Source organism: Mauremys mutica, chromosome 15 (genome assembly GCF_020497125.1).
Source record: "Mauremys mutica isolate MM-2020 ecotype Southern chromosome 15, ASM2049712v1, whole genome shotgun sequence".
Lineage (NCBI taxonomy): Eukaryota > Metazoa > Chordata > Testudines > Geoemydidae > Mauremys > Mauremys mutica.
Window position 1 is genome coordinate 31,550,970 of NC_059086.1, and position 27,172 is coordinate 31,578,141.

The 27,172-nt window shown below is 68.9% G+C and overlaps 2 protein-coding genes across 5 annotated transcripts; one reads left to right on the top strand and one right to left on the bottom strand.

Annotated features, from left to right (window-relative positions):
• The first annotated feature begins 260 nt into the window (after positions 1 to 260).
• Positions 261 to 4,818, top strand: LOC123349982. Its single transcript, XM_044988318.1, has 7 exons — positions 261 to 482; positions 976 to 1,050; positions 2,049 to 2,138; positions 2,830 to 2,847; positions 3,023 to 3,106; positions 4,032 to 4,095; positions 4,518 to 4,818. The coding sequence occupies exons 1-7, from the start codon at positions 263 to 265 to the stop codon at positions 4,816 to 4,818; spliced, it is 852 nt and encodes a 283-aa protein (XP_044844253.1). The 5' UTR covers positions 261 to 262.
• Positions 4,819 to 6,012: 1,194 nt separating this feature from the next.
• LOC123350303 (epsin-1-like) lies at positions 6,013 to 26,398 on the bottom strand. Of its 4 annotated transcripts, none has more exons than XM_044988809.1 (11): positions 25,948 to 26,398; positions 21,359 to 21,831; positions 20,065 to 20,314; positions 16,133 to 16,254; positions 14,770 to 14,844; positions 11,568 to 11,657; positions 10,286 to 10,577; positions 8,847 to 9,014; positions 8,412 to 8,492; positions 7,628 to 7,864; positions 6,013 to 7,407 (listed from the first exon to the last, which is right to left on the bottom strand). In XM_044988809.1, exons 2-11 carry the CDS (start codon positions 21,584 to 21,586, stop codon positions 7,085 to 7,087), a joined length of 1,866 nt encoding a protein of 621 aa, XP_044844744.1. In that variant the 5' UTR covers positions 21,587 to 21,831; positions 25,948 to 26,398; the 3' UTR covers positions 6,013 to 7,084. The 4 variants fall into 4 exon arrangements, with proteins under 4 accessions (XP_044844744.1, XP_044844743.1, XP_044844747.1 ...); XM_044988808.1 differs by having other exon boundaries at positions 16,121 to 16,254; XM_044988812.1 differs by lacking the exon at positions 14,770 to 14,844.
• Between the last annotated feature and the right edge of the window lie 774 nt (positions 26,399 to 27,172).

Here is a 27,172-nt window from a genome sequence, read left to right on the forward strand (position 1 = left end):
AGTAAAAATATTACAGAAAATCCTCCCCTTTGTCACAGGAGATCTGGGATGTGATGTCAGCGGCAGAAGAGGAAGTGATGTCAGACGCAGAAGGGGCTAAAGAAGAATTGAGGCACAACAAGAAGTGATGTCAGTGGCAGACCAGGAAGTGATGTCAGAAGTGGCACAGACTTTATGGCAGGCCTGGAGGCAGAACAGGAAGTGATGTCAGAGGCAGAAGCAGCCTCTAAGGGAGGATTAGAACAGAACAGGAAGTGAGCTCATGGTGGTTGCCGGGACGATGCTGGTGCTGGTGGTGCTGGTGCTGCCCCTGCTGGCCCCGGGCGCCGCCCCCTGCCTGCGCTGCTGGCCGGACGCCCCCCCCTACGTCCACTACGACGTGCGGCTGCTGCTGGGGGCGGCGCAGCCTGGGGGGGCCGCGGGGCTGGAGCGGTTGCTCAGCGCCCTCATCCTGGAGGGGGACCCCGGCGTCCGGATCATGGGTGGGGCCTGGGACCCCCCTGGTCCGCCCGTCACAGCACCCCCTGCCCTGCCCCCCATGGCGTCCCCCACTGACACCCCTGCTGAGCCCCCCGACTCCCCCATAACAGCTTCTGACGAGCCCCCCACTCCCTGCTCCCATAGCTCCCCCCGCCCCGCAGCCCAGTGCCCCCTGCCGAGCCCCCTGCAGACCAGCGCCCCCTGCCGAGCCCCCGCCCCCTCCCTGCAGCCCAGCGCCCCCTGCCGAGCCCCCCGCCCCGCCCCCCACAGCCCAGCGCCCCCTGCCGAGCCCCCCGCAGCCCAGCGCCCTCTCCCGAGCCCCCCGCCCCCACCCCGCAGCCCAGCGCCCCCTGCCGAGCCCCCCGCAGCCCAGCGCCCCCTGCCGAGCCCCCGCCCCCTCCCCGCAGCCCAGCGCCCCCCTGAGTCAGGCCGAGGTGGGTGCTGGAGGGGCTGACGGGCAGCAAACCTCACATCTGTCCGTCTGTCCGGCCGCAGAACGGGAGCGCCTGGAGCGAGAAGCCGGGAAGCTCTTCTATCGCCTGGACCAGATCATCACCCGCAACAGGCAGGGTGAGCGCCAGGGGCCCGGCCCCCCTCCGCCTGCCCCGCCCAGCGGGAGCAGCAAACCCCGTGGTGGATCAGGCCTTGCCTTTCCCTCCCAGAGCCAGGGAGAGAACCCAGGAGTCCGGGCTCCCAGCCCCCCCACGCCCCCCCAGTAACTAAGGGATGACAAGAAGTTGGGACTTTTTCCCTTTTGACCTGAGCCATTAGCCGATTCAGGGTCTTGTGGCCCGTTGCCATTCAGAGGAGAAATCGAGCCCTAGATTCTAAGGCCAGTGGGGACGATGTGATCGTCTGGCCGGACCCCCCCCTCCCCCACACCTCCCCCACGCTGAGCCCAGCGGCCTGGATTAGACTGAACTGGGGCTGGAGATGCAGTCAGGTACCTTTGGGACGATCCTCTTTCGTCAGTCGCATCCTGGCCCCCTTGCAACTCGAGCACCAGCCAGGGATGGAGAAGGGCCCTTGGCCCCCGAACACTGCAGGAGACGGGCTCTTTGTTCACAATCCCACGCCTCCTCCGACACAGCCCTGTGCCCAAAAGCTCTCCCGGGAGGTTTGTTCCCTCGTGCCCCGGGGTTTGAATCGGGGGCTTCGTCCCCACCTTCACCCACGTCTCTCTCCCCCTCCCCTAACATATGACCCAGCCCAAGCCAGGCAGTGGCCTTCCTGGAGCCACGGGGCAGACCCCACCGCCAGGACGGGGTGTGGGGGGGTTCCCATCGCTGGAGGGACTCCACCTCCCAGCAGGACGTTGCGTCTACCCCAGGGGCTAGGTCGGCCCAGCCCTGGCACACACGGGGGGTGGGGGGAGCGACGTCGCCCTGAGTTTTAACCATGGCCCGTGCTCCAGTGGCCTCGTACGAGCAGGTCAGCTCCGGGCCGAGCACGGCGCTTCCTTCCCAGCTGTGCGCGGGAGCCGGGCGTGGCCCAGTGCCCTCCACCCCCAATTCCTCCCCTCCCCCGCTCCCCACAGCCAACACCCCTCCCCCACTTCCGCCCCACAGATCCAGGGCGCCTGATGAAAGAGGCAGTGCTTGAAAAGCAGAACTTCACCCGGCGCCTGAGAGCAGCGTCGGCAGAGGTCCGGCAGCAAGGTACCCGCCGCGCCCGCCTGCTGCCCGAGCCGGTGCCCCTCACTCCCGACCCGCAGCCCCTGCTAGCCCGGCCCTGGGCTCCCCACAGCCCTGCCGGTGCCCCTCACTCCCGACCCGCAGCCCCCTGCTAGCCCAGCCCTGTCCCCCCCAGCCCTGCCGGTGCCCCTCACTCCCGAGCCGCAGCCCCTGCTAGCTCAGCCCTGGGCTCCCCACAGCTCTGCTGGTGCCCCTCACTCCCGACCCGCAGCCCCCTGCTAGCCCGGCCCTGGGTTCCCCCCAGCCCTGCCGCTGCCCCTCACTCCCGACCCGCAGCCCCTGCCAGCCCAGCCCTGGTCCCCCCCAGCTCTGCCGGTGCCCCTCACTCCCGACCCGCAGCCCCCTGCTAGCCCGGCCCTGGGCTCCCCCCAGCCCTGCCGGTGCCCCTCACTCCCGACCCGCAGCCCCCTGCTAGCCCGGCCCTGGGCTCCCCCCAGCCCTGCCGGTGCCCCTCACTCCCGACCCGCAGCCCCCTGCTAGCCCGGCCCTTGGCTCCCCCCAGCTCTGCCGGTGCCCCTCACTCCTGGGTTCTCTGCCCGCTTGGGCGGAGGCAGGGAGCCCGGATTCCTGGGTTCCAACCTGGCTGGTGGGGGGGAGCTGGATTAGGGGTCGGGGCCGTTCTGCCTGCGCTGATCCGTGTCTCTCTTCCCCGCAGTGTGCAGCGCGTCCTGTGGTGAGTCCGTCCGTCTGTCCGTCCAGCTGCCTCCCTGGGGTGGGGGCTGCAGCTCCCCCAGCTCGCACCCTGGGCCGGCTCCCAATGCTGCCCCCTGGGGAGGGGCCCCCAGGAATGTGGGGGGCTGGGAGGGCTCCCCTGGGGGTGTCTCTCTAATGGGGTCCCCCCCAAACAGGCCGGCCTGAGCCCTTTGATTTGTCCGAGTGCGACAGCTGTGAACGCCTCCAAGCTCGGTGCAGGGACCAGAGGGTCTGCGCAGGTAACCCCGAACCCTGACACCCCCCCGCTCCCCCAAACCCCAACACCCCCAGCCACCGAACCCCAACACCCCCATCACTGAACCCCGACACCCCTCAGCCCCCCAAACTCCAACACCCCCAAATCCCGACACTCCTCCACCCCCGAACCCCAACACCCCCAGCCACCGAACCCCGACACCCCCCACCCCCAAACCCTGACATCCCCCAACCACCAAACCCCAACACCCCCAGCCCCCCGAACCCTGACACCCCCCAGCCACCGAACCCCGACACCCCCCCGCTCCCCCAAACCCCAACACCCCCAGCCACCGAACCCCAACACCCCCAGCCACCGAACCCCGACACCCCCATCACTGAACCCCGACACCCCTCAGCCCCCCAAACTCCAACACCCCCCAAACCCCGACACTCCTCCACCCCCGAACCCCAACACCCCCCACCCCCAAACCCTGACATCCCCCAACCACCGAACCCCAATACTCCTCCACACCAAACCCCAACACCCCATCACTGAACACCGACACCCCTCAGGCCCCCAAACCCCGACACCCCTCCACCCCCGAACCCCGACACCCCCAGCCTCCTGAACTCCGACACCCCTCCACACGCTGCACCCCCCATGGCCCTCAAACCCCAACATCCTCCACAGCCCCCTGAACCCCCCCAAACCTTTTTCACTCCCCCCCACACCCCATTCACCCTCTAGTACCCCCCACGGCCTCTTCTAGCTCCATCTCCCCACAGCCCCCAAACCTCAGCACCCCCCTGAACTCCCCCCAGCCGCCCCATCCCCCTCTGGTGCCCTCCAGAGCCTCCCAAACCATTCGCCCCCCTGAGCCCCCCTCCACGACCCCCAACCCACAGCCCCCTTTCTGCCCCACACCCGGCCCGGCCCCCTAACCCCTGCCCCCTCTCTCCCCCCAGGAGCTGCCGTGATCCTGGCCGTGGGGCTGAGCCTGCTGGGGCTGGTGCTGGGAGCCGCGGTGGGGTGAGTGGGGGTCAGACAGAGGCGGGCGGCGGAGAGGGAAGTGGGACCCAGGCGTCCTGGGGAAGAGAATGGAGATGGGCCCTGATCCAACCCTGGGGCTGGGGGCCGGCTGGGAGGGACGGGGGTGGGGAATGGGGCCACTCCCGTCTGGGGCTGGGATGGAGCCACTCCTCTAGGGGGCGCTGGCTCTGGCTGTGGGGGGGGAATGGAGCCACTCCTCTAGGGGGCGCTGGCTCCGGTCTGGGGCTGGGATGGAGCCACTCCTCTAGGGGCCGCTGGCTCCAGCTGTGGGGGGGGCTGGCTGGGGGGGGGAAATGGAGCCACTCCTCTAGGGGCGCTGGCTCCGGCCGGGGGCGGGGGGGGCTGGCTGGGAGGCAGGAGCCTGAGGCCCCGGCCCGGGACAGGGCCTTCCTTTGTTACAGGAGGCGAGCGAGGCCGGCGGGCGGCACAGGGGCCGAGGAGGGGCCGGTGGCAGCCAGGACGGAGCCCCCGACAGAGCAGGGGGACGGGGCCCCCGCGGACCTGGGGGACGGGGCCCCCGCAGAGCAGGGGGATGGGGCCCCCGCGGACCTGGGGGACGGGGCCCCCACAAACCTGGGGAATGGGGCCCCCGCAGAGCAGGGGGACGGGGCCCCCGCGGACCTGGGGGACGGGGCCCCCACAAGCCTGGGGAATGGGGCCCCCGCAGAGCAGGGGGACGGGGCCGCGACTGCGACTCATTAAATGTTGGTGTCTTTTCCCATCCCGGCTTTTCTGACTGAGCTGCTCCCGCAACCGAAATCCCGAGCCCACAGGCCCCTCTCCCCCGGTATCCCACCTCCCCCAGCCCCACAGGCCCCTCTACCCCGGTATCCCGCCTCCCCCAGCCCACAGGCCCCTCTCCCCCGGTATCCCGCCTCCCCCAGCCCCACAGGCCCCTCTCCCCCAGTATCCCACCTCCCCCAGCCCCACAGGCCCCTCTCCCCCGGTATCCCGCCTCCCCCAGCCCACAGGCCCCTCTACCCCGGTATCCCGCCTCCCCCAGCCCACAGGCCCCTCTCCCCCGGTATCCCACCTCTCCCCAGCCCCACGGGCCCACAGGCCCCTCTACCCCTGTATCCCGCCTCCCCCCTGCCCAAAGGCCCCTCTCCCCCGGTATCCCGCCACCCCCAGCCCACAGGCCCCTCTCCCCCGGTATCCCGCCTCCCCCAGCCCACAGCCCCCTCTCCCCCGGCATCCCGCCACCCCCCCGGCCACAGGCCCCACAACCCCGGCATCCCGCCCCCCCCCCGGCCCACGGGCCCCTCTCCCCCGGCATCCCGCCTCCCCCCAGCCCCACGGGCCCCTCTCCCCCGGCATCCCGCCTCCCCCCAGCCCCACGGGCCCCTCTCCCCCGGCATCCCGCCTCCCCCCAGCCCCACGGGCCCCTCTCCCCCGGCATCCCGCCTCCCCCCAGCCCCCCGGGCCCCTCTCCCCCGGCATCCCGCCTCCCCCCAGCCCCACGGGCCCCTCTCCCCCGGTATCCCGCCTCCCCCAGCCCACAGGCCCCTCTCCCCCGGTATCCCGCCTCCCCCCAGCCCACAGGCCCCTCTCCCCCGGTATCCCGCCTCCCCCAGCCCCACGGGCCCCTGTCCCCCGGTATCCCGCCTCCCCCCAGCCCCACGGGCCCCTCTCCCCCGGTATCCCGCCTCCCCCAGCCCCACGGGCCCCTCTAGCCCGGTATCCCGCCTCCCCCAGCCCCCACTACTCTGCCCCTCCTCCCCCACCCCCCTTGATCTCACCCCCCTGCTGGCAACCCCCCTGCCTGCCTGCAGGGCTCACCCTGGAGCCCAGCCATCAGATAAGATTAATCCAGCCCCTCCCTCCCCCACATACTCAGATCTCTCCTGTGACCCCCCCCCCAGAGCAGCCCCCCACAGATGCCCCATCGGTGCCTTAGAAGAATCTCACTTTATTATTAATTCATTTTAGCACATTCTGCATACACGGGGGGGGGGGGCACGACACAAACGGGGGGGCAGAAATCAGATGGGGGACCCCTCCCCCCAGCAGGGGGGGCAGGCTTAAGGATCAGCCCCCCCCTTCTGAGCCCCCCCACCCCGCACAACCACAGAAAAGGATCTGACATTGCTGGGGGGGGGGGAAGGGCAGCCCCCACCTCCCTGCAGTTGATTGGTGAAGGGGGTGGGGGGGGCACACCTGGGAGAATTCATACACAGGTTGTGATTGGGGGGAAATCGGGGGGCATTGGGGGACCCTCCCCTCCAGCAGGGGGTTGAGTCTGGGGACAGGGGGGAAGCTGGGTTCACATCACAGCCACTCACGCAAGCCCCCCCCCCCCCAGGGCAGGGATCATGCTGCGGGGGCGAAATCAGGGATTATGAACACGCGGCCAGCAGGGGGCGCTGTCGATGTTGCACATCCTGGGCGGGGGGACGGGGGGGGGGCATGTGCGGCTCAGACCTGCCCCCCCCCCCATACACTTCAGTCCACAGGCCAGTAGCAGAGGCGCCGCGGGGTCCAGTCCTGGGTTTCAATCCTCGTGCCGGCCCTGCTCCATGAGCTGGGGGGGGGGGGAGGGGGGATGTCCCATGAGCCCCTGGGGCAGGCAGGTGGGCCCTGGAGGGGATGAGATGGCCGGGGGGGGGGCAGTAGTGTGATCAATGGGGGGGCTGGGGGGGGCACAGCTATAACTTAAAGGGGCAGGAGCACCCCCACTTCTGAGAGATGGGGCAGGACTTGGAGGCGGAGCTTACGGTGAGGCGTGGCCTCAATGGGGGTGGAGCTATGCAGGGGGCGGGGCTTAACACTGCCTCCCTGCCCCCACTTAGGAATTCTCAGGTAAGGGCGGGGGGGGAACTGCCCATGAAGGGGAGACGCTGATGCCACACCCAGCAGCCCCCCCCCGCCTGCCTCCCCCATGGCCCAGGCTGCCCCAGGGCTCCCTTCCCCCTCCCCCAGCAGCCCCTCGGGGGGCTCCCCTCATCCCCCCACCCCCGGGCCGGCCCCCTTATAGCAGGAAGGGGTTTGTGTTGCCCATGGACTGGACAGAGGCGCTGGCGGGCACGACGGGCTGGGGGGGCATCATGGGGGGCATGGCCATGGGGGACAGGCCAGGGGGCGGGACCCCAACCATGGGCATGACTGGCCCCAGGGGGGTGACTGAGCCCATGGTGGGGGCGAAGGGGGCGGCAGGGGGGCCCAGCCCCATGACGGGGCTGACGCGGAGCTGGCTGAGGGTCAGCAAGGGGGGCTGGGCCGGCTGGAATGGGTTGGTGGCCGAGGCGCCGGCGGCTGCTCCCGGTGCCGACACCACGGGCGCGGGCGCCGTCCCTGGAACGGAGGGGGGGAGGGTGAGACACCAGCCACACGGCCAGGAGAGAACCCAGGCGTCCTGGCTCCCAGCTCCCTCCCCCCAACCACTAGGCCTCACCCCCCGCCCCCAAGCTGGGAGAGAACCCAGGAGTCCTGGCTCCCAGCTCCCTCCCCCCAACAGCTAGACCCCACTCCCCTCCCAGAGCAGGAGAACCCAGGCGTCCGGCCGGGCGCTCACCTGTGGCCAGGAAGGGGTTGGAGGTCTTGGCGGTGGGGGGCGCGTGGGGTTTGCTGAGCAGCGAGTCCAGGTCCACCAGGGCGGCGTTGGGGCCCAGGAAGGACTCGGGGGTCTTGCGGGCGGGTTTGGAGGCCTCGGCCAGCGAGCCCCCGACAGCCGCCATGTCGAAGGTGCTGGGGCTCCGGGCGCCGGCCGAGCGCGTCACCGGCACCTCCCCGGCCAGCAGGTCCAGCTCCCCTGGGGGGCAGAGACGGAGGAGGGGCTCAGACACCCGCCCAGCCCCCCCGGGCAGGCCCAGCGCCGGGGGGGCTGGGAGAGGCGTCCTCGCCACGCTGGGGAAAATACTGACTGGGCCCGGCGGGACCCACTGCCGACACCCTTCTGGTCTGGCAGCGACCCACTGATAACCCCATAACGCCCCCTCGGACAACAAGGGGTTAAACCCACCCCCTCTCCCCACATCCCCCAAGCACCAGCTCCCATCCGGCCCCAGGGCGGGGACTGGCTGGCTCGGGGGGCAGGGAATGGGGCCCGCGGCCTTTCCCCTCTAGGGGGCACCAGCTCCCATCTGGCCCCAGGGCAGAGACTGGCTGGCTCGGGGGGGGGGGGGGGGCAGGGACTGGGGACTTTCCCCTCCAGGGGGCGCCGGCTCCCACCAAGGAGGATGTGTTCAGCGCCCCCCACCCCCCATTTCCCAGCAGCCCCGGCACACGCTCAGGGCAGCGAAGTAAAACGGGGGAGGGAAGGCAATGGGGGGGGGCAGCCGGGGGCCCCCCAAGCCCACCTGTGCTGCTCCCTGACTTGGGCAGCGCCGGGCGCAGGCTGTCGAAATCCGAGAACTCGTCCGGCTCAAAGGCGCCACCGGCTGGAGGGGGAGGGAAGAGGTGAGTTACGGGGAGCGAGGGGGAGTCCCTGCCCCCACCCAGCCCCTTTCCCCTGCCAGAGCCGGGGAGAGAACCCAGGCGTTCTGGCTCCTAGCCCCTCCCCCCACTGGACCCCACTCCCATCCCAGAGCCAAGGAGAGAACCCAGGCGTCCTGGCTCCCAGCTCCCCCACCGCTCTATCCACTAGGCCCCGCTCCCTTCCCAGATCAGGGGAGAGAACCCAGGCATCCTGGCTCCCAGCCCTCCCAGTGTCTAACCACTAGGGCCCACTCTTCACCCAGAGCCGGGGAGAGAACCCAGGCATCCTGGCTCCCCGTGACCCATGACCCACCCACCTGCGGTGCCATTGGTGCTGGCTTTTGAAGGCGACCCCCCCCAGTGGTCGGGGAAGGTCTGCGCGGGGGCCCAGGGGTCGGCCGCGGGTTTCCCCTGGGGGGCTGCAGCTGGGCCCGACGACCACGGGTCACCGGCGGGGGCCGCTCCACTGACTGCAACGCCCCCAGCTGGGGGAAAGAAGAGCAGTTAGCAGCCAGGGCCAGTGGCTCCAGTACCCTCTCCCCCCCTACACCCACAATGCACTGCAGGCCGTGGGGCAGGTGTCAGCAGGGGGGCGCTCTCCCCTGGCAGGCAGTGCTGGCCCCAATGCCCCGTGGTGGCGCTAGGCTGCAGGGGGCTCGGCAGGGAGTGCCGGGCTGTGGGGAGTGGGGCTCGGCAGGGGGTGCTGTGCTGCGGGGGGACACCGTGCTGCGGGGAGTGGGGCAGGGGGTTCGGCGGGGGGTGCTGTGCTGTGGGGAGCGGGGCGGGGGGCTCGGCAGGGGGTGCTGTGCTGCGGGGGGACACCGTGCTGCGGGGAGCGGGGGGGGGGGCTCGGCAGGGGGTGCTGTGCTGCGGGGGGACACCGTGCTGTGGGGAGCAGGGTGGGGGGCTCGGCAGGGGGTGCAGTGCTGTGGGGGGACACCGTGCTGTGGGGAGCAGGGTGGGGGGCTCGGCAGGGGGTGCCGTGCTGCGGGGGGACACCGTGCTGTGGGGAGCAGGGTGGGGGGCTCGGCAGGGGGTGCTGTGCTGCGGGGGGACACTGTGCTGTGGGGAGCAGGGCTCGGCAGGGGGTGCTGTGCTGTGGGGAGCAGGGTGGGGGCTCGGCAGGGGGTGCTGTGCTGTGGGGAGCAGGGCGGGGGCTCGGCAGGGGGTGCTGTGCTGTGGGGAGCAGGGCGGGGGGCGCCGCGCCACAGGGGGGCTCGGCGGGGGCACTCTCCCCAGCAGGCAGTGTTGTTTGACCACCTCTGCTCCAGGACTGGCACGGACAATCCCCAGCTCAGAATCCCCCCGCATCACTCAACCTCCTGCTTCCAGCCCAGCCGCCTCCAGGAGCTGGAGGAGACTTGGCCTGGGGGTCACCAGCTCCCCGCCGTGGGGCCCTTGGGGCTGATCCTAGCCAGGGGGCTGCTTCCCCAGCCCCATGGGGAGAGCCCGGATTCAGCCAACCTGGGCTCTGTTTCTGGCCCTGCCATGGCCCCCCTCCGTACCTCAGTTTCCCCATCAGGGACGTGGATACCGCCCTGCTGTGGCAAGAGCTTTGATAGCTCCCCTCGCCCCTCCTGCCCCATTGCGTTCAGTGGGGGGCACAGATTTGCCCCCCCTTGCACAGGGATGGGGCCACCGAACTCCCCCCACCCCTGCGCACTGGGGCTCAGCATTTTTTAGCGACAAAGGCAGGAGGGGGCCGGAGGGGCCAGCGCCCAGGAACCGGAGCGACGCACACGACGCGGAGACGTACCAGGGAGTGGGGATGGGCCCGTCCCCTCCGGGTTCCAGGGGTCGGAGCTGGCGATGGCCGGGGGGCCCCCCCAGGGGTCTCCCGGGGCCGGGACAGAGGCGGATGCTCCCCATGGGTCGCCAGTGGAAGCCACGCCCCCAGGAGCCCCTCCCCAGGGGTCAGGGGCAGGCGGCCCCGCGGGAGCGGGCACAGAGGCACTCCATGGGTCGGTGGGGGCGGGGGGACCCCATGGGTCCCCGGCAGCAGGGGGGGCCGGCGAGGTGAAGACATCGGCCAGGTCCATCAGCGACGACTGCGGGGTAGAAATGTGGTGAGACAGGGAGCAGCCGGTCACCCCAGATACACCCCAATGCCCAGGCTCCGCCCCTGAATTTGGGCTCCCTGCTAGACCCCGCCCCCAAGTCAGACCCCAAACACCTAGACGAGGGCTGGGCAAACTTTTTGGCCCGAGGGCCACATCTGGGTATGGAAATTGTATGGTGGGTCATGAATGCTCACGAAATTGGGGGTTGGGGTGCAGGCTCTGGGGTGGGGCTGGGGATGAGGCATAGAGGATGCAGGAGGTTGCTCCAGGCTGGGACTGAGGGGTTTGGAGGGCAGGAGGGGGACCAGGGCTGGGGCAGGGGGTTGGGGCACAGGAGGGGGATCAGGGGTGCAGGCTCCGGGTGGCGCTTACCTGAACCAGCCCCCGGAAGCAGCGGCACGTCCCCCCCTCCGGCTCCTACGCAGAGGCGCAGGTCTGTGCCCTGTCCCGTCCGCAGGCACCGCCCCTGCAGCTCCCATTGGCTGTGGTTCCTGGCCAATGGGAGCTGCGGGGGCACCATGCGGAGCCTCTTGGCTGCCCCTATGCATAGGAGCCGGAGGGGGGACCTGCTGCTGCTTCTGGGAGCCAAGCAGAGCGAACAACCCCCCAACCCCACTCCCCGGCGAGAGCTCGGGGGCCGGATTCAAATGTCTGGGGGGCCGGATGCGCCCCCGGGCCGTCGTTTGCCCACCCCCGAGCTAGACCCCACCCCAGGTTCTGTCCCTAAATCTGGGCCCCCTGCTAGACCCAGCCCCCTGCAAGAGGCTCCACCCTCAAGTCAGACCCCACCAGCTAGACCCTGCTCCCAAGTCAGACCCTGCCCCAGGCTCCGCCCCCGTCAGACCCCCCTGCTAAACTCCACCCCCTGTCTCCACGGCCAACTCAGACACCCCCCCCAAACCTGAGCTAGGTCCTGCCCCAGCCAGCTAGACCCTGCCCCAGGCTCCCCGCCCAGCTAGCCCCAGAGGGAGGGGTTACCTCCTCGCCCTTGGCCGGCACCGCCTCCTTCTTGCTCTCCTCGATGGCCATCTGCAGGCGCAGGTCGTCCCCGCGCCGGATCCGCTCCTCCTGGGGGGAGGGAAGGGAAATGGGGGGGCGTCAGCGGGGAGGGCAGCCCAGCCCCGATCGGGGGGCAGGGGGAGGGGAGCTGGAGTACTCACCTACGGCTGGCCCAGCAGCGTTATAGCCAGGGAGGTCGCTGCCTGCCCCCAGCCCGGCTCCTATCCCACAATTCCCTGGCAATGCAGAGCGGGCTGTGGCATCGCTACTGACTGGCATCTACAGCGTTAACAGATCAAGTCCCGCCCAGAGCTGGGGACAGAACCCAGGAGTCCTGGCTCCCGGCTCTCCCCTCTTCCCGCTCAGAGCCAGGGAAAGAACCCAGGAGTCCTGGCTCCCAGCCCCCTCCGACCCCGCTCCCCTCCCAGAGCTGAGGACAGAACCCAGGCGTCCTGGCTCTGCATGGCTGTGCCAGCAGAGGCTGTTACCGGCGCAGCGTTACGTGGCTGGTCCGGTATAAGCCGGGGCCCCGTCGCTGGTCCAGGCCCCCGATCCGAGGAACGGCGCGAGAAGAGCCGGCAGCAGGAGAGCGCGAAGGGAAGTCGGGGGACTTGATCCCAAGCTCCCACGATTCCCTGCGGGCACCAGGATCCCACCGCACGTGGTGGGAATGCGCCAGAGGGCAGCGCTGGGACGTTTACCCGTGGGGCACCCGGTGTGTGTGCCGGGGCGGGGGGAGCTGGCAAAGGCAGCCCGGGCTCTAGCGCCTGGCGCAAACGCAACCGGCCAAACTGCCCAGCGCAGACACCGGCCGGGGCAACGCCGCTTTGGGAGGGGATTTGCCGGCTCAGCCGGGCCGGCAACTCCCCCAGGCTCCAGGGAGTGGCCCCAGCAGGGCAGTTCTCGGACCAGGGGACTGTTTTTTGCTCTGCTGGCCAAAGGACTCTGTGGGTAGAAACTCCACCAGGCGGGTTCGCTGGCACGGCCAGGGGCTTTGCCGGTACGGCTACAGCGGCAAAGCCCGAGCCGCCCCCTATGGGCCCGGGGGAGGCAGGGAACAGCGCCCTGGCCATGCCCCTACCCTGCCACCTGCTGCAGCCTGCCCCACAGTGCTGCTCCCTGGGGGATGGATCCATCGGGGGGGGCCGGTCCTCGATTCTCTCCCCTCAGCTGCAGTCGAGGACACGGCCCCCACCCCCCGTCAATGCCCTACAGAGACTGTATAAAAACAGCCCCCCATTGAGGTCTCAACTCCTGAGCCTGCAGCAGCCTCTCCCCCCAAAACAGACCTCCCCACCTCCAGATGTGGTGCAGTCCCGATCCCCCCCCAGGCAAGGCTCCCCCAGCTCCCCTCAATTTTTCAGCTGTGCCCCCACCCCCCAGAAAACAGGTACAAACCCCCCTACCCGCCGTGCCAGCAGCAGCCCCCACCCCTCCCAACTTCCGACACACCAAATTAAACATGGAGCCCAGACGGGAATCCCCATATCAGGACTGGCCCCCGCCCCGCCCCAAACCAGGGACCCCGAGGTGGCAATTAACCAGAGCGAAAGCTGGGTGGTGGAGGAAGGACAGACAGAGATTAGCGCTGGCTGTGAATCAGAGCGAGGATTAATGGGGGGAGGGGGGTTAGAGCACAGCGGCCGCGGAGAGACCCAAACGACCCAGAGAGACCCGGCCAGAACCTTTCAGAACCTTCCGCTGCCTCCGTTCGGGGGGGCGGGGATGACGGGATCTGGGTGCGACCCAGGGGGTCCTGGCATCATGCCCCAGAATTAAACAAGGTGCAGAGAAGTGACGAGGGGCCCTGGGGGAGCCGGAGCAGCCCCCCAGAGAGGCCAGGCATCAGGGACGTTTCAAGGGGGAGGGGAGGGGATCGAGTTTGGGAGAAGGGGCTGGGTGGGTCCATTCGGCAACACTGCCCGGCAGGCCAGCCATGGGGAGAACCCAGGAGTCCTGGCTCCGACCCCCCTGCTCTGACCATTAGACCCCACTCCCTTCCAGAGCTGGGGACAGAACCAAAGCTTGAAGCTCAAACTGCTACACCCACCACTAAAAGGCAGCAGGCTGCAGGTTGGGGGTGAGGCAGCTGTTTAACAGCCGTTTGGGACAGGAAGTGATGGGGGAACTGGTGGAGAGCGTGTGGATTTAGAGAGGGGAAAGGGGATGATTCAAGCTGGGATTGGGCCCAGCCACCAGGGTTCATGCCCCTGATGGGAAAGCTGAGGAGCTCACCTGCTAAGCACTTCCAAGTGCGTGCGAGGGGGGCACGCAACCAGGAGACCACCCAACAGCACCCGGGAGGTGCTACAGAGCAAGGGTGAAACCGACCCTGGCACCCAGCGGGACTGAAACTGACCGGGAGCGAAACTGACCCTGGCACCTAGCGGGACTGAAACTGACCAGGAAAGAAACTGACCCTGGCACCCAGCGGGACTGAAACTGACCAGGAAAGAAACTGACCCTGGCACCCAGCGGGACTGAAACTGACCAGGAAAGAAACTGACCCTGGCACCCAGCAGGACTGAAACTGACCGGGAGCGAAACTGACCCTGGCACCTAGCGGGACTGAAACTGACCAGGAAAGAAACTGACCCTGGCACCCAGCAGGACTGAAACTGACCAGGAAAGAAACTGACCCTGGCACCCAGCAGGACTGAAACTGACCAGGAGCGAAATTGACCCTGGCTGCCAGCGGGACTGAAACTGACCAGGAAAGAAACTGACCCTGGCACCCAGCGGGACTGAAACTGACCAGGAGCGAAACTGAGGGGCCAGGTAGAGGGACTGAAAGGGATCTGGAGTGAAACCACCTTGGCTGCCGGTGGGACTGAAACTAACCAGGAGCGAAACTGACCCTGGCACCCAGAGGAACTGAAACTGACCAGGAGCGAAACTGACCTGGGCACCCAGAGGAACTGAAATTGACCAGGAGCAAAACCAACTCTGGCACCCAGAGTGACTGAAATTGACCAGGAGTGAAACTGACTGGAAGGTTCACCCCCTTTTAAAAGCATCTGTTCCCTGGAGGAGAGAAAAGCCCTTCGAGGCGATGGCGAGCAGTGAGTGGAGTTAGCGCTGATCTAGTCGGGGGTGGGGGTTAGTGCAGTGGGGGAGGGGGAAGGCCGGCCCCCGCTCCCATCGGGGGGAGGGTGTTAGATCCTCCGGGGTCAGCTCTAACCTTGTCGTGCTCCTCTTTGCTCAAGCTAAGAGCAAGCTGGAGCTGCAGGTCCTCTTCGGCGACGGCGACGGGGGGCTGGCGGGGGCGGAGAGAGCAGAGAGTGAAGGCGCAGCAGGGCACACACCCACACCGGGGGGGAGCGGGGGGGACACAGGAGAGGGGCGAGGCTTGGTCCATGGATAGGAAAGCAGACAGGACCGGGTGGGCCCGTGACCCCCAATGTCCCCCTGGGGAGCTAGACGCACAAACAAGGGGGGAAATGCAGGGGAGGTGAGAAAGAAAGGGCAGATGATGCCGGGGGGCAGCAGACGGGGGCCCAGGGCAGTGGGTGGGGGGCAGAGGACGGGGGCGCAGGCAGACACGGCAGTGGAAGTGCAGGAAGGGGACAGCTGGCTCCATTCTGAGAGCCCCTCTAAGCAGACAAGTGACGGCCTGTTCCAGGGAGCGAATCGGCTCGGAAGGGGCTGGGGAGCTGGCTGAGCTGGGACGAATGAGGGGGGCAGTACAGGATCCTGGCTGGTGCAGCGGGGATCAGGGGGCCGACCCTCCCCACCTACAGCCCCTGCTGGGGAGGGTGAAAACAGGCCCTGGTTCTTTGCCCCGCAGCACTGGGAGGTTTATTGGGGGGGGGGGGCTGTACCCCCACGGTGTGCAGATGTCTCCCTGCCCTCCCGAGACCTGTGTACCCTAAAACAGCCCAGGATCTCAGATAACCCAGGCCACAAAGAGACACGGCCCAGCTGAGGTGCTATGAACAAACCCTCCCCCGCCCCCAACCCACTGTACCTGCCCTCCCCCGCCCCAACACCTGCGCAGGGGAAGGGCCAGAATTCAGCCCCACCGATACGCTGAGCAAACACAGGCTTGCTCCTCTGAGGGGGACTGGCTGGCTCGGGGGGGCAGGGAACGGGCCATGGGGTCTTTCCCCTCTAGGGGGTGCCAGCCACGATCTGGCCCCAGGGCAGGGACTGGCTGGCTCAGGTGGACGAGAAATGGGGCCCGGGGCCTCTCCCCAGTAGGAGGTGCCGGCCTTGCTCTGGCAGCACTGAACCAAACCCTGCCATCAGTGAGACGAGCTGGGCCGGTCCCAGCCTTGCACCCAGTGTCAGAGGCAGCCTGGCCACCACCAGGGGCTGACGCCCCCCTCCCAGGACGGCAGCAGGGAGGCCAAAGGCTGGACGCCAGCCTGGGAGCAGACGCCCTCGGCGGGGGGGACAATCACAGCCGGCCCCGGCCCGACCAACGCCCCGTGGAGCCGCCATCTCGACCGGCGTCTCAGGATCCATCTCCCGGCCCCAGCCGCGCCAGCCCCCCTCCCCCCCGCGCCCCGCAGCCGCCGCTCCAGATTTACCTTGCTCCTTACCTGCTCCGCTTCTTCCTTGCTCATGGCCAGCGCAAGCTGCAGCTGCAGCTCCTCCTCGCCGCTGCTCTGCGGCCAGGCCTGCTCCGCCTCTGCCGGGGCACTGGCAGCCGAGGCCGAGGAGGCTGCGGGGGAGAAAGGGTTAAACTGTCAGCCAAGGGCCCAGAGCAATGGGCAATGCGGCCCCTCTGGGGTGGGGCGGGGGGTGGGTACACGGGGACCCCTCACCCGGTGCTGGGACACGGCCCCTCTGGGGTGGGGCGGGGGGTGGGTACACGGGGACCCCTCGCCCGGCGCTGGGACACGGCCCCTCTGGGGTGGGGCGGGGGGTGGGTACACGGGGACCCCTCGCCCGGCACTGGGACACGGCCCCTCTGGGTATCCGGGGAACCAGCCCAGGGAGGGAAGAGGAGGCCCGAGGGTGTGTTACGGGGCACTATGGAAACCAGCCTTGGGGCTTTATTTTTATTCTCAGCGTGGAGCACAGACACGGTGGGGCTGGGCTGGGGCTGGGGCTGGGGCTGGGCTGGACTGGGGCTGGGCTGGGGCTGGGCTGGGCTGGGGCGTGGGCCCAGGAAGCAGCCGGCCTGGCCTGTGTCTGGTCAACAAAGAGCCGGGGAGCAGCCGGCGTCTGCGCTGCCTCCTGGCCACAGGCAGGGAAACGACCCACTGACCAGCACCGGGCCGGGGGGCAGGGAGGGGATGCTGGGTCGGGTGAACAATCCCCCCCCCCGACTCCCCCCCACTCCCATCCCCCTACTTCCATCCCCCCCAAACCCCATCCCCCTCATCCTCCCACTCCCATCCCCCTACTTCCATCCCCCCCAAACCCCATCCCCCTCATCCTCCCACTCCCATCCCCCTACTTCCATCCCCCCCAAACCCCATCCCCCTCATCCTCCCACTCCCATCCCCCTACTTCCATCCCCCCCAAACCCCATCCCCCTCATCCTCCCACTCCCATCCCCCCCGAATCCCCTCCCGCCCATCCCCCAACACGCAGACCCCCAGCTGCTGTCCCCCACCCATTCCAATCAACAGCCCCCTGCCCCCCCACACACTGTTATTCCAATCCCCTTCTCCCCACACACGTCACCAACTTCCCCCCAAACTGCAGGTCGGGCTTGAGGGACACCAGGAAAGCAGGGGGTGGGGGATGCCCAGGGCCCGGCTAGCAGGGGCTGTGGGTCGGGAGTGAGGGGCTTGACTCCAAATATATGTTATTGTTATTAGCACCGGGGGGGGGTGTGTATAGGTGGCGTGTGGGGTGGTACGGGGTGTGTGTATGGGGGGCGTGTAGGGGGATGGGTTGTGGGGTGGTACGGGGTGTGTGTATAGGGGGCATGTAGGGGGATGGGTTGTGGGGTGGTACGGGGTGTGTGTATGGGGGGCGTGTGGGGGGATGGGTTGTGGGGTGGTACGGGGTGTGTGTATAGGGGGCGTGTGGGGGGATGGGTTGTGGGGTGGTACGGGGTGTGTGTATAGGGGGCATGTAGGGGGATGGGTTGTGGGGTGGTACGGGGTGTGTGTATGGGGGGCTTGTGGGGTGATGTGATCAGGGGTGGTACGAGGGGTGTGTATAGGGGGCGTGTAGGGGGATGGGTTGTGGGGTGGTACGGGGTGTGTGTATAGGGGGCGTGTAGGGGGATGGGTTGTGGGGTGCTACAGGGTGTGTGTATAGGGGGCGTGTGGGGGGATGGGTTTGTGGGGTGTGCGGATTGTGTGGATGGGGGGGATGGGTTGTGGGGTGCTACAGGGTGTGTGTATAGGGGGCGTGTGGGGGGATGGGTTTGTGGGGTGTGCGGATTGTGTGGATGGGGGGGATGGGTTGTGGGGTGTGTGGATTGTGTGTATAGAGGGCGTGTGGAGTGGTACGGGGTGTGTGTATGGGGGGCGTGTAGGGGGATGGGTTGTGGGGTGGTACGGGGTGTGTGTATAGGGGGCGTGTGGGGGGATGGGTTTGTGGGGTGTGCGGATTGTGTGTATAGAGGGCGTGGGGGGTGGTACGGGGAGTGGGTTGGGGGGTGCGGGGGGTGTGTGCACAGTGGGGCATGTTGTGGGGTGTGTGTACAGGGGGGCGCGTGGGTGTATCGGGGGCCATGGGTTGTGTGGGGGGGGGTGTAGCACCTGCTCTCTCACCCACCACCTCAGCTCACACCTCGGCCTGGCACTCAACCCCCTCTCCCCCCCGCCAGGGCTGGCTCCAGACCCCGGTGCCACCGCCTCAGCCCCACCCCCAACCAGTGCTTGGGGGGGGGTGTCACAGCGGTGCCAAGGGACAGGCAAGCTCCCCTCCCCCGCAGACACCCTGGCACCAGCTGTCAGCCCTGGTTAGCCGCCCTGCTGAACGGGAGGCTCGGACGCTCTCCCTCACACGGGGGGGGTGCCCGGGTCTGCCCCAATGAGCCGACTGCCCCCCGGGTCAGTGAACTGATCGGGGGAGGGAGGACTGAGAGACAGGGAGGGGGCAGCTCTGCTGAGGGCTGGGAGGGCAGAGCCACGTACCCCACGGAGGGAGGCCGAACGCAGAGGAGCCGACCTAGGGGGACGGGATGGGGGCCCCCTGGCTGTAGGGCTGGGCGGGGGAAGCCGTTGAGGGGGGCAGAATGGTGTTACTGCCTCTTTAAGGGCCGGCCGCTCCCTTCCCCGCCCTTATCAGCGCTGGCTGGCAGAGGGGCACGAAGGTCGCTGGCAGCTCAGCCCTGATAAGAGCCCGTGGGGCAGGGCAGGAGCCGCAGGCCAGGGCCTGGGGGAAGGGACACGTGTGTTCACCCCTTCGCTGCTACCCACTGCGAGCTGGGGGGAGCCCTGGGCTGGGCTGGCAGGGGCTGCGGGTCGGGAGTGAGGGGCACCAGCAGGGCTGGGGGTGGGGGGCAGGGCCGGGCTAGCAGGGGGCTGCGGGTCGGGAGTGAGGGGCACCGGCAGGCCGGGGGGGGGGCAGGGCCGGGCTAGCAGGGGCTGCGGGTCGGGAGTGAGGGGCACCGGCAGGACTGGGGGGGTGGGCAGGGCCGGGCTAGCAGGGGGCTGCGGGTCGGGAGTGAGGGGCACCGGCAGGGCTGGGGGTGGGGGGGGCAGGGCCGGGCTAGCAGGGGGCTGCGGGTCGGGAGTGAGGGGCACCGGCAGGACTGGGGGGGGGGCAGGGCCGGGCTAGCAGGGGCTGTGGGTCGGGAGTGAGGGGCACCGGCAGGGCTGGGGGTGGGGGGGGCAGGGCCGGGCTAGCAGGGGCTGTGGGTCGGGAGTGAGGGGCACCGGCAGGGCTGGGGGGAGGAGCTCACTCAGCTGCTGTGTTGGCTGGGGGGAGGGGTGCCATGTGGGAAGCCGGGGGCGGAGCCAGCAGGGGTGAAAGGTCACACATAAGCAGAGGCTAGATGGGCAGAGGCTGGCACAGCCTCTGATTGGCTCCAGACCCTGCCCATCTGCACCCTACATGTCCCACCCCCCTCAGGGTGGGGCAGGATCAGGATCAGCCCCTGCCCCCCAACTTGCCGGCTCCGGCGTCCCCGGGGCAAACCCTGTGGGCAGCGGCCGGGGCAGCGCTGGGGGGTTCAGCCACTGGGCAGGGAACCCGGAGCTGCTTGGGCCAGGGGAGGGCAGAGGGGGCCCCCTACACCCCCCCCCCGAACTGCACCTGAGCCCCACAGCCACCACCCGGCCCCCCTGAGCCCCACAGCCACCACCCAGAGCCTCAGAGCTGCCACCTGCTCCCCAGAGCCCCCAACCATCCCCAGCCCCCGAGCCGCCTCCTGAACCCCACAGCTGTCACCAGCCCCCCAAGAGTCACCAGCCCCCCTGAACTTCAGAGCCACCCCCCCAACCCTCACAGCCACCCCCGAGCGCCCGAAGCGCCGAGCTGACGGTTCAGGCCGGGAAGCGAGGGGGGGGCCCCAGCTCCAGCCGGGCCGGGCCCGGGGCGAGGCGCTGGGGGAGGGGCTCACCCGTGGAGGTCTGCGCCAGCTTCTCCTTGGTCTTGAGGGCGTGGGCCCGCTCCTCCTTGAGCCGCTCGTCGTCCCGGAGCAGGGCCACCAGCTGCTTGGCCTTCTCCCGCACGTTGACGCCCTGGTCCTTGCCGTCGCGGTCGACGTACTGGAAATCCTTCAGCGTCTGGATGGCGTAGATGTTCTCCTTGCACTGCTGGGCCACGCGCTCCGAGCCCGTCTTGATGAGGTACTCCATCAGCGTCATGGCCTGGGGGGGGGGGACAGCAGCCTCAGGCACCGGCCCCCCCGGCCCACCCCAGCCCTGCCCTACAACCGCAGCCCCCTAATACGCCCCACAGCTCCCGCACACCCCACACCCACAGCCCTGCCACCCATGGCCCCTCTGCCCCAAATACACCCCACACCCACAGCACCGCCCCCACTCCGGCCCCTCTGCCCGCCTCCACCCAGCCCTGCCCTACAACCGCAGCCCCCAAATACGCCCCACAGCTGCCGCACACCCCTGCCACCCACAGCACCCCCCCCCGGCCCCTCTGCCCGCCTCCACCCAGCCCTGCCCTACAACCACAGCCCCCAAATACACCCCACAGCTCCCGCACACCCCACACCCACAGCACCCCCCCCGGCCCCTCTGCCCCAAATACACCCCACAGCTCCCGCACACCCCTGCCACCCATGGCCCCTCTGCCCCAAATACACCCCACACCCACAGCACCGCCCCCACTCCGGCCCCTCTGCCCGCCTCCACCCAGCCCTGCCCTACAACCGCAGCCCCCAAATACGCCCCACAGCTCCCGCACACCCCACACCCACAGCACTGCCACCCATGGCCCCTCTGCCCGGCTCCACCCAGCTCTGCCCTACAACCGCAGCCCCCAAATACGCCCCACAGCTCCCGCATACCCCACACCCACAGCACCACCCCCCCTGGGCCCTCTGCCCACCTCCACCCAGCCCTACAACTGTAGCCCCCAAATACACCACACAGCTCCCGCACATCCACCCACCCAAACACCCCACACCCACAGCCCACCTGCCTACCCAGCCACAGAGCTGCTCCTCATACTCCACCCGTTCCCAGGCAAAGGGTATGCAGGAGGGGAGCGGGGCCTAGTGGTTGGGCAGGGGCTAGGAGCCAGGACTCCTGGGTTCACTCCCCGGCTCTGGGGGTGGGGACCAGTGGTTAGAGCAGGGGGGTGGGAGCCAGGACTCCTGGGTTCACTCCCCAGCTCTGGGGGTGGGGGCCAGTGGTTAGAGCAGGGGGTGAGAGTCAGGGCCCTGGGGGTGGCACCTTGTAGACGTGGCGCCAGTTCTTGCCGTGGTCGTTGAGCCGTTTCCAGATCATGCTCATAATCTCGGAGAAGGCCACGACGTTGTAGGTGAGGTCGGCGATCTCCGACATGAGCGAGCTGGACGGGCCCCAGGGGTCGTTGGACGTGGCCTCTCGCACCTTGATCTCCGCCTCCGAGTAGTTGTGGACGATGTTTTTCATCTGGCGCCGCAGCGACGAGGTTGACATGGTGGGGGTGGGTCAGGGGGGCGGCCCGGCAGCGGGGCGGCTCCTGATCCCAGTCCTGGGGGGCGTGAAAGCTCCCTGTGTCTGTGCAACAAGGGGGAACCCCGAGCCCAGTCCTGGGGGAGGGTGGGCAGGAAACCCCCTGTGTCTGTGCAAGGGGGTGGAGCTCACACCAGCCGGCGACAGGTCGGTGGTCAGGCTGCTATCAGTGCCCGGGACGGCACGGGTGATCCGGGCATGAGCCGCATCTGCAAGACAGAGAGAGCGAGATCAGTGATTCAATACACCCAGAGCAGGGCCTGAGACCTGCTTGAGATGCAGCAAGGGGGTCCGGGAGCCAGGACTCCTGGGTTCTCTCCCTGGCTCTAGGAGGGGAGTGGGGTCTAGTGGTTAGAGCAGAGGGGGCTGGGAGCCAGGACTCCTGGGTTCTCTCCCTGGCTCTGGGAGGGGAGTGGGGTCTAGTGGTTAGAGCAGAGGGGGCTGGGAGCCAGGACTCCTGGGTTCTCTCCCCAGCTCTGGGAGGGGAGTGGTGTCTAGTGGTTAGAGCAGAGGGGGCCGGGAGCCAGAATTCTGACATCGGTCCCTCCCCGCAGGGAGCGTGTATGGAGGGAGGGTTGGCGGGGAGGGAACATGACCCCCCCAGACAGCAGGAGGAGCCAGCTGCCAACCTCTCGCGCCCCCGGTGGAGGGGTGCCAAGCGCAGCGGGAACGCAGCCCCTTTGGGGCCGGGCAATGGACCCCCATTTAAAGGCCCTGAGAAAGGGGGACACAGCGGCACTAGGGGTGCCGTGCTGCAGGGCTGCACCCCCCGGTCAGTGCCGGGGCATAAGAGCGGCCAGACTGGGTCAGAGCGAAGGTCCAGCCCAGCCCAGTGGCCTGTCTGCCGACAGTGGCCAGTGCCGGGTGCCCCAGAGATAGTGAACAGAACAGGGAATCGACTGATCCATCCTGTCGCCCGTTCCCAGCTGCTGGCAAAAGGGGTCAGCAGGTAACCAGCCCCCCGTGTCCCACCCCAGGGGGGCCGCGTCACAGCCTGGGCCAGGGGGTGCCCTGATAACCAGCCCCCGCCCCAGAGGGGCCGTGTCCCAGCGCTGGGCGAGGTGTCCCCCTATAACCAGCCCCAGCCCCACCCCAGAGGAGCCGCGTCTTTGGGCCAGGCAAGGGGTCCCCAGATAACCAGACCCTGGGCCACACCCCAGAGGCGGCCGCATCTCCACGCCCTGCAGAGCGCCCGGGGACCGTGGCACCAAGCAGAGCGGGGCGCAGCGCGGAGGGGAGGAAGGAAATCTCCGGGCGTCCTGGCGCCATGACTCACGTCTCAGAAATGCAGAAGGCCTCACTTCCTTCCCCTCTGGCTGCTCCCAGCTGGGACGAGAAGACCCAGGGGAAGGAATTCAGGTGACCCCCCCCCCCACCCCCCAATGACCGGCACAATGACCCAGCGGCGCTCCTGGGACTGAGCTGAGGGGCCAATGAACCAGGGGACCCCTCCCCATGTTCCTGTGCAGCACCCCAGCCCACTGCCCCACCGCAGCCTGAAGCAGGGCAGCTCTCTAGGCTGGGGGATGCAGCCACTGACGCACCTGTCTGCATTGAGAGGGGCCAGGGATAGATCCCAGGAATCCTGTCTTCTGGCCCCGCACCCCTGCTCTAACCACTAGACGCCACTCTCCCACCAGCGCCAGGGAGAGAACCCTGCTCTAGACTGCACAGCAAGGCGGGGAAGGCAGCTCAAACGCTGAGGGCTGAAGGTTGACCAGACAGGCGAGCGCATCCGTGTGGCAGCTGAAGGGACGAGGTAGGCGGGGGTCAGTTCGAAGGACAGGAGCTCCCCATTTTAAGGTGGCCCCAAGTGACAAGCCAGGCTCTCCCCTAATAAGCCCCACAGGGTTCAGTTCAGAAAACACCCGCGTGTCCCATTCCTAGAGTTTGTTCTTTATATTCTGGTAGTGACTTGAGGTCCTAAAGAAGATCAGGGCCCCGTCGGGCCGGGCGCTGCCCAGACACAGAGTCACCGAGATCGGGGCCCTGTCGGGCCGGGCGCTGCCCAGACACAGAGTCACCGAGATCGGGGCCCCGTCGGGCCGGGCGCTGCCCAGACCCAGAGTCACCGAGATCGGGGCCCCGTCGGGCCGGGCGCTGCCCAGACCCAGAGTCACCGAGATCGGGGCCCCGTCGGGCCGGGCGCTGCCCAGACCCAGAGTCGCTGAGATCGGGGCCCCGTCGCACCGGGCGCTGCCCAGACACAAACTCACTGAGATCAGTCCAGACCTCCTACCCACTGGACCACCCCAGCCCGAAAACCCCTGTAACCACACACTGCTGGGAGGTTTGTCTCAGCTCTTCCCTGACCCATGCACCACCATGCCAACCCCAGGGGTCTCTGGTGCCAGATCCAATCCCCACCCAGCTCTGGGGAGCAGGAACCCCACCCGCTGCCCATCCAGGGTGCGCACCAAGAGACCAAGGAGCCAAACAGGCTCTGGTCAGTTTCGGGGCAGCTGTGAAATTGACCGGGGCGGCGGGCGCAAGGACGGCTGATACAGGCTGGGGGGAGGCAGGGGAGACCTCCCCACTAGCCAACCTGACCGCTCACATCAGACCCTCGCTAGCCAGAGGCCCACGGGCCAGATGGGTGCCCCAAAGCTGCACCCGAGGCAACGCCCAGCACCAGCTGGCAGGGCGAACGCTGCGGCTACCAGGTGCCTGCTCAGATTTAAAGCCCTGACATCGGCACGTGGCTGGTTTAGAAGCAACCCCCCCCCCCCCCAGCTATGCCACTACCCCTACAGAGGCAGCGACTGCCCTGCCTCTCTGGGACTGGGGCAAGTACCTCGCGGCCCAGGCCTGGCAAGGGGTGGGAGCGACGGAGACAGCAGCAGATGACGAGACGCTAGCCGGGGTACGTCCAGCCCCGCCCCAATCCCCGCCAGCTGCCCACGGCCCCCAGGTGGCTGCAGCCAGGAGATCGCTCCCTGGATGGGGTGGGAGCAGGTGGGTACACGCCAGCACAAAGGCACTTCCAGGATGCACTTGGGGGGTGGAGATGGAATAAATCATCCAGGCCTTATATCACCCCACAAGGCAGCTGCCCCCCTGGAGCGCCAGCGGCACGTATCACGGCCACACACACACACACACCCCTACCCTGGGCTGGCCTGACGGGGAGGATCTGGACAGAGCACAGACAGGGAACCACCGGAGCCGCAGCGCTGGGCCGGGGGACTAGAACCACTCCCTGTGCTGGGCAACACCGCTGGGCCCTCCACCTGCCACCCTCCACCTGCCCAAGGTGCCCCAGGGCCAGCCCCACTCTCTCGCCCCCCCAGGAGCTCCCTGCCAGGGTGCCCCCAGGCCAGCCCCACTCCTGCACAGCACTGTGTCCCCAGGGCACCCTGCAGGCCAATCCCTCCCTACTTCTGAGCGCTCCCTCTCCAGGGCCCCACGGACCAGGTGCCCCCAGTCACGCTCCAGGCCTGGAGCTGGTCTGAGCAAGTGACTCCACCCCACCCCCTAAGGGGGCTGCAGTGTCCAGCAAGATGCCCTCCCACCCCCATCTGGGCACAAGACCGGCCTCTTCTGGATTCCCCCCACGGCCTCCTCCTTCCCCCTTTGCAGCCCTCCCACACCCTGCAAAGCTGCCGGGGGCGCGAGAGCCTGCTCCTCCGCAATGTCTGGGCCCCGGATCCCCCAACGGCAGGGAGCACCGGCCTCTTCCCTGCCCTCAGCAGGCTGCCTCCCGCCCTGAGCCAAAGGCACCGGCCCAACCTCCTCTCCCAGCCCGGCCCTCCTGTGAACTCTGGACAGCACCGTGCGCGCTGCACTATGGGCCCATCAAAGGGGTGACAGGCAGCTGGCTCACAGGGATGGGCTCCCTCCTCCCGCTCTCCCCTGCCTGCAAAAAGCAATCAGAGCACAGGGGCGCCCTGTCCCCATCCCCGATTGCTGGCAAGGGGCGGTGCCCAGGTGCAGAGCCTTCCACGGGAGGATCCCGAAGCACCCAGCCAACATGCAGCGAGGGGGGGCGGTACAAGCCCTGTTTCACAGGTGGGGAAACTGAGGCAGAGAAAAGTAGTGACTTGCCTTTAAATTCACAGCAACAAAGCCAGGAGTTGAACCCAGGAGCCTGGACTCCGAGCCCCGCTTGGTCTAAATACTAGACCCCACTCCCTTCCCAGAGCCGAGGAGAGAACCCAGGAGTCCTGGCTCCACCTCACTCCCCTCCCAGAGCCAGGGAGAGAACCCAGGAGTCCTGGCTCCCAGCCCCCCCTGCTCTAACAGCTAGATCCCGCTCCCAGGAGAGCTGACAGCAATGCCAGAGACAAGACTCACCCCCCACAGGCTTTACCCAGTCCAGAACTCACCTCACATCTCCCGCTGGGGGTGGAAGCCTCTCAGCTCACCCGGACTCCTGGGTCCGCTTCAAGCCGCACCCCAGCGAGAGCGGGCGGCTGTGTAGGGGTGGGGAGGCTGGTGTCCCCTCCTGGCACCGCTCCCCGTTACCGGGGCCTTGGGCCGGCCTGAGCTTCCGTGGGCACCACCTGTCTGGGTTCAGGCCCCAGCCGGGCGGGCGTGGGGGAGGCAGAAGCGTCCCCCAGGAGGCGTCGAGCCCCCCCACTGCCCTGCCTCGGGTGGGGGTCTCAGGGGCAGGGAGGGGGGTCTCTCGCCCACCTACCCACCCCCACCCCTTCCACCTCCGATCCGCCCCCTACAGCCGGGCTGAGCCCAGGGGGGGCATGTCTGGGGCCCCTACGGGGGGGGGAGGGGAGGGGAGGTGCCCCCCTTGCCCCTGTGCTGGGGGGGCCTCTGGGGGCTGCTCGCTCTGACTGGGGGGGTCCCTAGTCCCTGGGCGGGGGGGGCTCTGAGATCGGGGGGGGCTGGGCCCCTCCCTAAGGGGGGCTCTGGGGGGGTGGGGATTTCTGGGCCGGGGGGGGGCCCTGTGGGGCGGGGGGGTCTCGGGGCTCTGGCCCCGCCCCGCCGGGGGTCCCCGCTGGCTGACGCGCGCGCGCGAGGCGGGGGAGGGGCCGCTCTAGCCCGGCTCGAGGGGCCCCGGAGGCTCCGCGTCCCGGCTCGGCGCTGGGCTGGGGCGGCCGCGGCTGCTGGACCCTCCGCACCGGAAGCGGAAGCCGCCGCCCGCCCGGCCCGGCCCCACTTCCGCCCTCCGCCTCCCTCCGCAGCGCCTGGCTTCCGCCCTCGCCGCGGCGTCACTTCCGGCCGCGCCCGGGGAGCCGCGAAGCCGGAGGGGCCGCTCCGGGCTCTTCCCCCGCCCGCCCCGGGGCGGGATGTGACCCGACCCCCCCGGGACCCCCCCGCTCCGGGACCCCCCCCGGCCGGACCCCGGGACCCCCCAGCCCAGTGACCCCCCCTGGGCGGCCCCAGGGACCCCCCACCCCAGGGACCCGTTGGCCCATCCCAGGGACCCCCCTGCTCCGGGACCCCCCCCGGCCGGACCCCGGGACCCCCCAGCCCAGGGACCCCCCCTGGGCGGCCCCCGGGACCCCCCACCCCAGGGACCCCCAGGCCCGCCCCAGTGATCCCTTGGCCTGTCCCAGGGACCCTTTGGCCCACCCCAGGGACCCCCAGGCCCAG

Bases quoted from the DNA above. Each gene is read 5' to 3' on its own strand.
- LOC123349982 (XM_044988318.1), top strand. From the start codon at position 263: ATGGTGGTTGCCGGGACGATGCTGGTGCTGGTGGTGCTGGTGCTGCCC. The intron at 483-975 runs GTGGGGCCTGGG...GTCCGGCCGCAG, and splicing joins CCCCGGCGTCCGGATCATGG to AACGGGAGCGCCTGGAGCGA. The intron at 1,051-2,048 runs GTGAGCGCCAGG...TCCGCCCCACAG, and splicing joins CATCACCCGCAACAGGCAGG to ATCCAGGGCGCCTGATGAAA.
- LOC123350303 (XM_044988808.1), bottom strand. From the start codon at position 21,586: ATGTCAACCTCGTCGCTGCGGCGCCAGATGAAAAACATCGTCCACAAC. The intron at 9,015-10,285 runs GTACGTCTCCGC...TCTTTCCCCCAG, and splicing joins GGGCCCATCCCCACTCCCTG to CTGGGGGCGTTGCAGTCAGT. The intron at 7,408-7,627 runs GTGAGCGCCCGG...CCTCCGTTCCAG, and splicing joins CAACCCCTTCCTGGCCACAG to GGACGGCGCCCGCGCCCGTG.